Below are 12,939 nucleotides of genomic sequence, written 5' to 3'. Positions count from 1 at the left end.
CTGTGCTTGCCTAAGTGGGTGCTTAGTCTGCTGAGCTATCTTGCCAGCCCCGCAATAAATATGTTTGTGTTAGTATCTTTTCGATCTTATGTTGGATGCATTAGAATTTTTTTACAGAATAGTGTCAGGAGAGAAACTGCTTAGACAAAGACTTCTGAATATTCTTAGTAACCATGCTTAGCACATGCAAATCAACTGTTTATGATTACCTTGTGACTGCCTAGTTGTTTTCACCTATATAAGGCAGCAAATTGTATAATTTTATTTCCATTAATAAAAGTTTGAATTGAACTTTTAGACATGTAAAATGAAAAGCACTGTTTATCAGTCAAGTTGGAAAGAATAGATGGACAACTGAGGGCCTTACACAATAGTCTGAATCAGGCAAGCCCACAAAATGGGCTGCAAAAGAGCTCACATTACATTATTTTTTCTTCTGAGAGTGAGCTGGCTACTGTCCCCAAGACTCATGCGTAGAAAGAACATTGCACTTTGTACCAGAGCTGAAGAATGGCTTAACTCTGTCTGATAACTATTCCTGCTAAGTCATCCGCTCTTACCCAACACTGAAAATTTCCTAATATACCCAAACAATAAAAACTCTTTGTTATTGTTGCTGTACTAGGGATTGAGCACAGGACTTCTGGCCAGGTAAGCACTCTCCCACTAAAGTCCAGCACCTGCCCAAATACATACTCTTCTATCAGAGCAGAGGCTGATTGTAATTGGTGAGTTATCTGACCTTTCCTATTTTCACCTTCTCCCTTTCCTAAGATTTGTTTTTATTTCACAGTCACAGCTTATGGAAAAAAAAAATCCAATTCTTTTTTTAAAAAATGTACTTGGTACAGGGTCTCAATATGCAGCTTGGACTCACAGTGATTCTCCTGTTTTCAGCCCGCCAGCGCTGGGATTACAGGCGTGCACCTGGCATGGCGTGTGCTGCGGGGACTGAACTCTGGTCCCTGCACTTGCCTAGGCAGGTGCTGAGCCTACTGAACTCTCTCACTGGTCCGGTGCTTTGTTTGTTAAAAGAAATTGAAGAGGGGCCGGGGAGATGGCTCAGCAGAATAAGTGCTTCCCTGGCAAGCACAAGGGCCTGAGTTCAATCCCTGGTTCTGCCAAAAAAAAAAAAAAAAAAGAAAGAAAGAAATTGAAGAGCCAGGGGTATATAGTTCAGTAGTGGACCACATGCTTATTTCTCATGTATGAAGACCCCAGGGTTTAATACCCAGCACTAAAAAGAAAAAAAAAAATTGAGATGAGAAGAAAATTCCCAATTGGAATAATTTTGAAATATCTCTCATTTTCATTTGTTAAAAAAACTTTTTTAAATTTGTTACAGGGTCTCACTATGCAATTCAGACTAGTAGTAATTCCTCCTGTCTCAGCCACCCCTTCTCCGCCAGTGCTGGGAATATCAGCATGCGACACCATACCAGGTTTTGGTAGCTGGTACAGGCTTGCCCATCGTTCTGGGGCCTGCACAGCATGTGGTGCTGGGGATCAAACCCAGATCCTTGCACTTGCCAGGCAGGCACTGAGACTGCTGAACTATCTTCCCAGCCCTCGTTTTCATTAATAACAGAGTATATAGTAGCATATGTGAAGGAACCTCTAAAAATGATATAATTATTAGGAAATCAAAGAAGTGGGATGCTGGGCATGGTGGTGTGCATATGTAATCCCAGTACTCAGGAGGCTGAGGCAGGAGTTTAAGATAAGCCTGGGCTACAAAGTTGAGTTCAAGGACTGTGGAGAAGGCTCAGTGGAGTAAGCGCTTCCCTGGCAAGCGCAAGAGCCTCAGTTCAATCCCTGGTTCTGTAAAAAAAAAAACCCAAAATAAAATGAGTTCAAGGCCAGCCTGAGCTACACAGTGAAACCCTGTCTCCAAAAGACCAAAAAAAAAAAAAAAAAAAAAAAAAAAAAAAAAAAAAAAAAAAAAAAAAAAAAAAAAAAAAAAAAAAAAAAAAAAAAAAAAAAAAAAAAAAAAAAAAAAAAGAAAAAAAAAAAAAGGAATTAGGAAGCAAACTTTGATACCTATTCTTCTTTCCATATCCAATTTCATGCAAATGGCTGGGAAATATTTTAAATACTAGTTTATTTTCTCAAGTATATTAATGACCAACACTTTGGACTGCTCTTTAAATGCTTCCAAATGTCCAAAATATCAAAATAATAACTTTATATCATAGCAAAAAAACTCTCTTGGAAAAAAGGGGCCTCTTCATTTGAAAGTAGGAAAAAAGTACACTAAAGCAATAAACTTTCAACTCTCGAAGTAAACCTGGCAGTTGCAGTGGCCTTTGATCACAGAACTAATCATTATAGTTAAGCTGGTCTGAATTTCTTCAGATAAAACAGTATCTGAAAGGGCATTCTGGCACTCTGTCCAATTGTAAAGTATTAACAAATAAAGGCAGTATTTCACCCTGGCCAATCAAGGGATGGAGGGGCTATATTAACAAGTGTAGTTAACAAATCAAAAGCCACAAAGTCATAAACTGTATGCTGTAGAACATAACGTCTCAGTCATTTCTGAGATAGTGAAGCCAAGATAGTAAGCTCTGCCAGGATATTTAGGATTGGGCCTCAAGAGAACAAGAAGAATCCTCTTTATATTTAGTCAGCCAAGCAGAAAACCCAGAGGAAAGTCAAAGACTAAAAATGGATGGAAAGATGCAGATTTTGCTACAGTATAGGTATGTACTTTATTTCTGGAAATTAACTAGATTAGGGTTTTACTGTGGTCTGATTCAAAAAAAAATGTTTAACATTAGTTTTTATAATACATGAAGTAGTTCTTAAATTCATCTATCACTGTGCAGACAGAATAATGAGAAAAAACTAGTATTTCTTTTCTCATGTAAAAAATAGATCTCTAAATAAACAAAGAAATAGTACTCAAAGCAGACTTAACTTTTTTTTTTTTAACATTTATTTATTTTGTGTGTGTGTGGCCAGCTCAGTCCACCAGGGGGCGGGGCTGGCTGGCTTGTGGTGCTGGGGATTGAACTGCGGTCCCTGTGCTTTGCTAAGCTTGTTCTAAGTAGGTGCTTTAGACCACTGAGCCATCTCACCAGCCCCTAGACTTAACTTTTATATATTGAGCAAAACAAAATAGAAAGAGCACAAACACTATGAGTCTGCATGACTCATTTACAGAATATCTAGAACAGGCATAATGATCTCGAAAGGGCAGGAAGGAACTTTCTGGGGTGATGGAAATGTTCTTTATTTTGACTGAGCTTCAGGTTAGACTGTTGTATATCTTTGTTAAAACTCACCCAACTGGGGCTTGGGAGATGGCTCAATAGAATAAGTGCTTGCCTGGCAAACACAAGGGCCTGAGTTCAATTCCCAGTTCCGCCAAAAACAAAAACAAAAAACAAAATAAAAAAACTCACCCAATTGTGCATTTTAAGATCTGTGCAATTTATTACTGTAAACTTTACCTTATTAGGAAAAAGTATATAATTCTCTAAACTTGTAATAACTTTTATGAAAGGTTTCTTTGAAATATATAAGGCTTTCATCTTACCAAAAAATATAATGGCCAGGATAGGTGGTGCAGGCTTGCAACTCCAGCTGTATTAGGAAGCTGAGATGCAGAAAGATGGGAAGGGGGCTGGTGAGATGGCTCAGTGGTCTAAAGCACCTACTTAGAACTGGTTTAGCAAAGCACAGGGACCTCGGTTCAATCCCCCAGCACCACATGCCAGCCAGCCCCGCCCCCTGTTGGGCTGAGCTGGCCACACACACAAAAAAATAAATAAATAAAATAAATTAATTAAAAAAAATTAAAAGAAAGATGGGAAGGTTGAAGCCAGTCTACGCTACAGCAAGACTCTCCATCAAAGTAAAAAAAATACGAAGGGCTAGGGATGTAGCTCAGTAAAGGTCCTGGGTTTAGTCCCCAGTACTGAGGGTGGGAGTGGGGGTAAGAAACTAAAAATTCCCACACTGTATTCACTGGCAAAGGTGTTTTGCACCATTCTGTTGTTAACAACTTGGATGCTGGGTCTGAGAGGGTATGCAGCTCAGAGAGCCAACTCTGGGGTTAGACTTGAGCTACCAAACTTTTCTGTGTGTTATTTGTCATCTGTAAAAAGGAGGTGATAACAGCACCACTTCACAAAGATGTGAGGAGGGTTAAAGATATTAACAGACAGGGCTGACCAAATAGCTCAGCAGATTAAAGAGCCTGCAAGCAGGCCTTGCCCGTCCCGCCCGCACTGGTGGCAACTGAGACTGGGCATGGGGCTGTAAACAGGTGGATTGAGTCCGATCTAGTAGTGATTCTGTTAATTTTTTTTTCTTTTATTTTAGGGAAGGGTCTACCCTGTTCACCCTGTAGACCCTTCCCTAAAATTAAAAAAAAAAAAAATTAACAGAATACTTAGAACAGTAAGCACTATGTAAATATTTGCTATAGTCATTACCAAAATAAAGAATTTATAATTTCAAGTTGGCATCCTGATAATCCAAAACCAGGTAAGACTTTGGCAGAGTAAAATTTATAGGGACAATTACAATTTTTTTGAAAATAGTTATCTGCATAGACGCTCTGGGAAATTTGGCTCTGTCATACAACAAAAATGAGTCTCAAGCGGCTAGTTAGGAGCTTTTCTCTGCCATTTGGTTTTTTAGGAGGTTCCTGATTTATATTTGGAGGTGAATCTTAATCTTCACTTAAACTGATATGGTGGTGCATGCCTGTTATCCTAGCACTCAGGAGGCTGAGGCAGCAGCATCGCTGCAAGTTTGAGGCCAGCCTGGGCAATTTAGAGATACTGGCCAAAATAAAACACAAAAAGGATTGAGGATGTGAAGATCCTGGGCTTGTTCCCCAGTAACAAAAAATTTTTTTTTCTATATGCTACTCATCAGTATAATGGTTCCTTGACATGGATAGCCAACATATACCACACACAGGTAAAAAGCATAGTTCTATTCATCTATAAACAATATATATGGGGGCCGGGGAGATGGCTCAGTAGACTAAGCACTTCCCTGGCAAGCGCAAAGGCCTGAGTTCAATCCCCAGTTCCGCCAAAAAAACAAAAAACAAAAACAATATGCATTTGTATGTGGACAGTGTAGTTCTATCCTGCACTAAAATTCAACTCAGGGGATAAAGACAAGATAAAGAGCAATCATTGCCGATATACAATGTTTTAAAAATATGGAGATATATAAGGGACAAGAAAATATGCATCTTTAAAAAAAGATTTTGTGGTGCAATATTAATGCAAAAAAGTATACCTTGAGTTTAAAAATTATGGAATACAAAACTTTTTTTCTTTTTGGTATTGGGAATCGAACTCAGGCCCTTCAGCCTTTTTCTTTCTTTCTTTCTTTCTTTCTTTCTTTCTTTCTTTCTTTCTTTCTTTCTAATGCTTTTTTAGACAGGGTAGGGTCTCACTCCGCAGTTTAGGCTAGCTTTGAACTCATTATGAAGCCCAGGCTGGCCTCCAATGATCCCCCTGCCTCATCTTTGAGTGCTGGGATTACAAGTGTGCCTGACCACATCCAGCTTTGGAATATAAAACTTTTTAATAATCCATTACTCTATATACCCAATAAGTGTGATCTATAAAACGTGTTTTGTGAGTACCCATTAGGCCAGTGGTGCACAAGGGAAAACAGTGTGGAGCTTTTAAAACACATGCTGTAAGTCCCATGCCCTTGAAATTCTTAAGCAGCAGATGTTAAGACCTAGTAAACACAGTTCTTCTGACTAAGCTCATCCAAAGGTGTAGATTCAAATCATTTTCAATTTCTGTCATTTTTTAAAAATTTTATTTTAATTTTATTGAGAAGTAAATATGAACGAGACAGTTTCAAAGCTGATTAATAGGATTTCTGTCATTTCTTGGAAAATAAATTTTAAATAGTATAAAAATCTGACTACCACTAAAATAAGGTCTTCATCTTTTAGTTTTTTTTTTTTTTAAAGTCATGGTCTTGCTATATAATTCAGGTTGACCTTGAAGTTTCCATGGAGCCCAAGCTGGCCTTGAACTTGTGGTGATCCTTCTGCCTCAGGCTCCTGAGTGCTGGGATTACAAGCACTACATGCACCAGCTTAAGATTTAGATATTAATAGTACCAACCATGTTTAACACCTTAATTTTTAAAAATGTTCTTCTTTATGGGAGAACAGCAATGAAATTTTTTTTTTTTTAGCAGAACCGGGGATTGAACTCAAGCCTTTGCGCTTGCCAGGGAAGTGCTTATTCTACTGAGCCATCTCCCTGGCCCCAACAATGAAAATATTGAAAGATGGGGACACAACAGATTTTGAAACCCTTTTTTCTTTTTTTTTTTTGACAGAGTATTATTTGGTTGTCCAGGTTAGCCTTGAACTCACAACCCTTCTGCCTCAGCTTGTCTAATACTTGGGAATATTGGTGCCTGCTACCACATCCAGCCTTGATTCTGAAACTTTAAGGAAACACAATCTGCAAATTATTATCTGTAACACACTCTAGAACTTATCTTTTTATCACCTTACATACATGCCACAGGCTGCATAATGACATACTGGTCAAATGTACCGCATATACAAAGTCGGTCCCAAAAGATCATATGGTGAAGCCACAGCATCCTTAGTTTATAAGCACATTCTATGACGTTTGCATAGTGACAGAGTTGCCTAACAACACATTTCTTAGGACAAGCTCTGATATACGATTATATTATACATGACAATAACTATTATCTCTGCTATTTTCATAATAGAGGCAAAAGGGTAAATAGAGAAAGCATTGTTAAATTCTTGCCACATTGTAGTATTCTGTTAACTTTCCAACAAATCTGTTTACTGCTATAAATGAAAGAAAACTAAGGAGTGATGCTAGGTATATGAGACAAGCCTTCCGACGGAAGGAGTAACCAGCACTTTTTTTTTTTTTTATTTTTTTTTTATTTGTGTGTGTGTGTGTGTGTGTGTGTGTGTGTGTGTGTCCAGCTCAGCCCACCAGGGGGCGGGGCGGGCTGGCATGTGGTGCTGGGGGATTGAACCGCGGTCCCTGTGATTTGCTAAGCTTGTTCTAAGTAGGTGCTTTAGACCACTGAGCCATCTCACCAGCCCTAACCAGCACTTTTTAATTAGTACGTGATAATTACAGAATGGGGAATTGGTATATGGATGGAACATGGCTGACTTTTTTTTTTTTTTTACTTCCTGCCTTTTCTTTTATTCTCCCTGCGCCCACCCCTCTAATCTGGAGTTTTGAGACAGGGTCTTACTATGTAGTTCAGATTTGCACTGAACTCACTAAGCAGCCCAGGCTGGCCTCCAATACTTGGCAATCTTTCTGCTTCAGCTTCCTGGGTGCTGAGGATTACAAACTTGTGTTATCACACCTGGCAAAACCTTTATTTTGAAGTAAACCAAGTAAAAGATGACATAATTTTATATTACAAAGTAACAAACTGGCTTCAGCAGGTTTTAATGATATTATACACCTTTTTTTCTTAAAATGTACGTCGCTACATCACAATCATTTTGGCACCACCACACTTCTACATGGAGAAAGGCAAACGACTATGTTGGAAATTTTTTCCTATAAAACCCATATACTTATTAATTATTAAGTATACTTAATGGCATACTTGGCAATTCTTTTGAAGTTTAAAACACTGATTTTGCTTTGAAATTCTATCTACTTCTACCTTTTCTTCCTTATCCCAATGTCCAAATCCTGTATCCAGGAGAGTGAAGTTAGGACAGGCCTTCCTGTGCAATGTTATACATGTACATATATGAACATGCATATGTGTATACTTAGCTGTCTTTATTTTTTGGCCTAATACCGAGGGTTTAACCCAGGCCCTACATATACATTGAATTACATTCTAGCCCTTTTAACATTTTTATTCTTTTTTTAAAAATTATTTATTTTATCTTCAGACAAACTCTTTAAATTTTATTTATTTATTTGTGTGTGTGTGTGTGTGTGTGTGTGTGTGTGGCCAGCTCAGCCCACCAGGGGGCGGGGCTGGCTGGCATGTGGTGCTGGGGGATTGAACCGCGGTCCCTGTGCTTTGCTAAGCTTGTTCTAAGTAGGTGCTTTAGACCACTGAGCCATCTCACCAGCCCAACATTTTTATTCCGAGACAGGGTGTTTCCCTTTTGTGATCCTCCTTCTCGGCCTTCTCGGTATTACCACCTCACCCAATTACTTACATTCTTTAAAAAAATAAAGCCATCATGTACATAATGCAATCATTAATTCAGTCTAGATGCAGAGCCCATTATTTTGACAACATGATTACTAGGTTCAAGGCTTAGAAAATGCAGCTCACTATATAAACATATTTCACCACAAGAAATCAATAATTTTCAAAGCTGGTAAGATTTAGTATCAATTCTTTTTTTTTCTTCTTTTAATAGAAACTACTGATAGATTCTTAAATACTTAAATCAGTAACAGTTGTGCTGCTTAATAGCTTACCTTGCAGCTTTGAAAAACTCTGATTTCTTGTGTGTTTCAGTGGTGAGCTGAATTTTCTGAGTCTTAGCCGACTTCCCAACAGGAATTCCAGTCTGATGAAGAATCAGCAACAGGAAGCCCTCACTGAGACATACACTGGTTATCACTCACTGAGTGGAGACGGTGGAAGAGTAACATATTTCTAATGGCAATGTACACTGTTAGTAATATGCCTGTAAAGTAAACAATGGATTTACCTTCTGGTGGCAGGAGGAACAATCAACTTTCCCCAAAAACCTGACTTCTTTCTGTTCAAAGCATTAGGTTTGACTCTAACCTACTTCTTTGGGATGGTATTCATTCCCCAATGATCACCCTATATCAGAAAAAAATGAATAAACCTTTACTGACTTTTGTATCATCTTTATCAGCTGATATCAGTCACCACCTCAAAGTGATGACAATCATCTGGAAATTTTGCTTACTCTATATAGAAATATTTCTCTTAAAATATTTGAAACGAACGTTTAATACTTTCAAGAAAACGTTTTTAAAAATGTCTTCTAACAAAGTGCTTCATAATCAATAGAACACAGTTACAGAAACTATCACCTATACAGTAATAAAACTCTTCTTTAAAAACACCCTGAAATGCTTATTGTTTAGTAGTTATTCTGAATTTGTTATATTTGTTTTTTTTTTTTTTTTATTTTTTTTTTTTTTTTTTTACTCTGGCTATCAATCAAAACCAATAGCCTTAGGTAGGTCTTTAAGTTTAAATTTAAATTCATTAAAATAACAAAATAGAATGAGTTCCTTAATCACACTAGCAACATTATCAATAAACAGTTACATACCCAGCTACCCTACAACACAGCATGGATCTAAAACACTTCCATCAGTGCAGAACATTCTAACTCTTAGCATTGTTCTAGTTGAAGCACCTCAAAGGAAAGCCAGCTGTTACCTGGTCTGAGGAGATGAGGGTGTGTGAAGGGGCTGGGCTGGCCCAAGTACCGGCAGGGCACCCTCCTCTTGGGCATGGGCTGGAGGGAGTACCTTCGCTGTGAACACCACAGACATCCTAAAATGAGAATAAAGAGGATGAAAAAGAGTGATGGGTCTAGGGAGCCCTCAGGGTTTTCATACAGTTTTCTAGCCATCTGAATGCTTAGAAAATGCAAATTAGCATTTCTTTTTCCTCTTCCAATATTTACAATGGCCCTTTCTCCATGTCAGAGCCTGTAGTGAGCCTAGAAAAACAGAAATGAGATGACTTCTTTGCTTACCACTTGAGCCTTCCACTCTGATTAAGGAGCTGTGAAAATGGACGAACAAACAAAAACAAAAAAGCCAAGAAAGAGTCTGGAGGTAACCTGAGGTTGGGTCTCAAAATTCAAGCAATTGTAATTAACAATTTTATTTATTTATTTTATGACAGAGTCGCCCTATCCCAGGCTGGCCTTGAACTCATGGCGATCCTCCTGTGTCAGCCTCCTAGAGTGCTGTGATTAGAAGCATGTGACACCATGTTCAGCTAAGATTTTACCCATGCTATCTCATTTAACCTTGGAATATTGCAGCTAGATAAAATAATCGGTAAAAAAATGCTAACCTATAGTTGGGAAATAATGTTAGCATTACTAGCTTTTTTTTTTTTTTTTTTTTGTGGTGGAACTGGGAATTGAACTCAGGCCCTTGTGCTTGCCAGGGAAGCACATATTCCACTGAGCCATCTCCCTGGCCTCAGCATTATTAGCATTAATTCAACAAAAATATACAGAGTGAATGGTTGAAACACTGAACAGGACACAAAACTATTCAATGCAGTCTTCCAGGAATACAGTCTAGGGCAGTGGTGGTAAACATGTGCTGCTGGTTACCACTGAAAGCTCGAAATGGTTTGCTATCACTGGTTTAGGTGAGGAGAGACAAAATGCAGCGTGATACTACTATATGGCGAGTACAGGGCTGGCCAGATAGCTCAGCAGAAGAAAGCACCTGCTTAGGCAGAGCGCCATGGCCGGGGTTCGATCCCCGGCGTGCTGTGCCAGCCCTGCCCCTGGTGCGTGCTGAGATGGCAATTGAGACTAGGTATGGTGGCGCGGGCTTGTAATCCCAGTGCTTGGGAGACTGAAAACAGGAGAATCACTATGAGTCCTATCTATGTAATGAGACCCTGTACTACAAATAATTTTAAAAATGTACTATATGGCAAAGGTGGTAGTGAGTTCATATACAAGGTGTTTTTTTGTTTGTTTTTCAGTGCTTGGGATCAAAAGGCAAGCACTGTACCACTGAGCACGGCTCCAGTCCCTGTACATGAGGTTTTGAAGGGCGCAGACTATTACAATGCCTTTAGATGGGCACAGTGACAAACGAGAAGAAGGTGTTGCTCTGGGCACATGCAAAGGTGTGTGTGGAGGACACAGAAAAGCGATGCCCGTCCTGAGCAGAAATTAGTGAGCTGAAGGACAGAAGCAGAGCAGAAGGCACCACAGATGAGATTCCAGAAGGCACTATATGTGTGATGAGCTTGAACTCTAAGTGGAGCAGGCTGGGCTGGAGGGAGACACCATCACGCACCAGGCAGCAGCTGCTCACTCCACCAGCAGGTCAGGGCTGAAGCAGGAGAAGAAAGGCTAGAGGTAAGGGTCAGGCCTCTGAACACTTTGCATGGTAAATTAGACCTTTTTTTTTTTTTTTAGCATAGGAAATACCAAAGGGAGCACAGGAATTAGATTTTTAACAGTTCAGTGAAGCAGACATTACCTTCATTATTTTACAAATGAGAAATCAGAGAAGTAATTTGTATAGTCTTACAGTACTAGGAAAGCTCACATTCAAAAAAAAAGTTTGTTCAACTTCACAGTCTCTGTACTCATATATTCTTTAATCTCGGCCATATAATCAGTGCCGCACAATTTCTTTTTTAATTTTAATTTTTTTAATAGATTGCAAATTGAAAATTGCTGCACAATTTCCTTGGGAGCAGACAATCAGTACAATGGCAGAATATGCTAAATCTAGATTAAGCCAAACCTTTCTGCAGGCAAGATGGCATACTTTCTACCTAAAATGGCATATGTATTTTTGCGTTAGGAATCTTAAATGTAATTCAATTAAATTTATGGAAGGGGGCCTGGGGAGATAGCTCAGTGATCTAACCACTTGCCTGGCAGGCCCAAGGACCCAAGCTCTATCCCTGATACTGCAAGCCATGCCAGCCCTGAAACCTGCAGCATGCTGCTGGCCCCAAAACCAGATGTGGTGGTACACATCTGTAATCCCAGCACTGGGGAGGCTGAGACAGGAGGATCACTATGAGTCTGAACTGCTACCAAGCCTCTGCACCAAATAAATAAATGAATGAATGAATGAATGAATGAATGAATAAATAAATAAATAAATAAAATTCATGGAAGGGCTGGGGCTATACCTCAGATGCACAACACCTGCCTGGCAGCACAAGGTTCTGAGTTTGATTCCTGGTACCAAAATACATAAATAAATGGAAAAATACTTAGAAAAAATACTGTTTTTTAGATGGGCAAAAAATAAAGCAGTATTCTAGGATGTATAAAAATATAATTAAGAGTGAAAAATGAGCCAAGGCATGGTGATACATGTCTATAAATTCAGCATTCTGTGAGGCTGACGCAGGAGGACTGCAAGTCTGACCCTAGCCTGGGGAACTAGGTAACTCAGGGGAACCCTGTCAAAAAATCCCTTCTGTCTGTCTGTCTCTCTCGCGCACATGGACACGTGCACATACACACACACAGAGTAAAAAATGAGAATATGGACAAAATATTCAACAGGAGTTTTTTTTGACTAACTTTAGAAAACCTCAAGAATACTTGGTATTTTAGAGAATATACCAATGCATGCATATTTGAAGTTTAACAAAGCTGAAATAAGCAATTTATGGAAATTTGGAGGACAGGGAACCTTGCTAGATGACACCAAAAGGATGCAATCAACTAAATCTAGACTATAGAAAATAGCTCAGTACTTCCAACACACATCTTTAAAGCAGGTGGAGGTGGTTAAGAAATGGAAGCAGAAGCTACAAATTAAGAAAACTTTAAAATCGTAATTAACCAGTTTTAATATGTGGGCCTTACATGGATTCTGACTTACACAATAAAATGTAAAACAGGGCCAGCCAGATAGCTCAGCGGACTAAAGCGCCTGCTTAGGCAGAGTGCAGTGGTCAGGGTTATATCCTTGGTGTGCCCTGCCGGCCCTGCCCCTGGGGCCTGCTGAGATGGGCGTGGTGGTGCCTGTAATCCCAGCTCTTGGAAGGCTGTAAACAAGCAGATCACTAGAGTCTGATCTAGTAGTGAGACCCTGAACACCCTGTAGACCCTTCACTAAAATACAAAAAACAAAACAAAACAAAAACAAAACAACAACAAAAAGACATGGTGGCACACAAGTGCAATCCCAGTACTCTAGGAGGCTAAAGCAGGAGCATCTCAAGTTCAAGCCCAAC

At 39.2% G+C, this 12,939-nt stretch overlaps 1 protein-coding gene across 4 annotated transcripts in view; it reads right to left on the bottom strand.

Moving 5' to 3' along the window:
* The window catches only part of Xpnpep3 (X-prolyl aminopeptidase 3), an 83,085-nt gene that overhangs the window by 48,922 nt on the left and 21,224 nt on the right, over positions 1-12,939 (bottom strand). The window contains exons 2-3 of one of the 4 annotated variants that reach the window (XM_023719007.1): positions 9,409-9,525; positions 8,463-8,554 (exon numbers count right to left, since the gene is read on the bottom strand). In XM_023719007.1, the coding sequence (XP_023574775.1) occupies positions 8,463-8,554; positions 9,409-9,524 (208 nt within the window). In that variant the 5' untranslated portion in view covers position 9,525. Of the gene's footprint in view, positions 1-8,462; positions 8,612-9,408; positions 9,526-12,939 lie in introns of those variants that run through there. The other 3 variants (XM_023719009.1, XM_023719010.1, XM_004634647.2) reach the window with 3 other exon arrangements.

Source organism: Octodon degus, unplaced genomic scaffold, assembly GCF_000260255.1.
Source record: "Octodon degus isolate 3935 unplaced genomic scaffold, OctDeg1.0 scaffold00064, whole genome shotgun sequence".
Taxonomy (NCBI): Eukaryota; Metazoa; Chordata; class Mammalia; order Rodentia; family Octodontidae; genus Octodon; species Octodon degus.
Note: the sequence above shows the minus strand (reverse complement) of the source record. Positions and strands in the feature narration are given on the sequence as shown.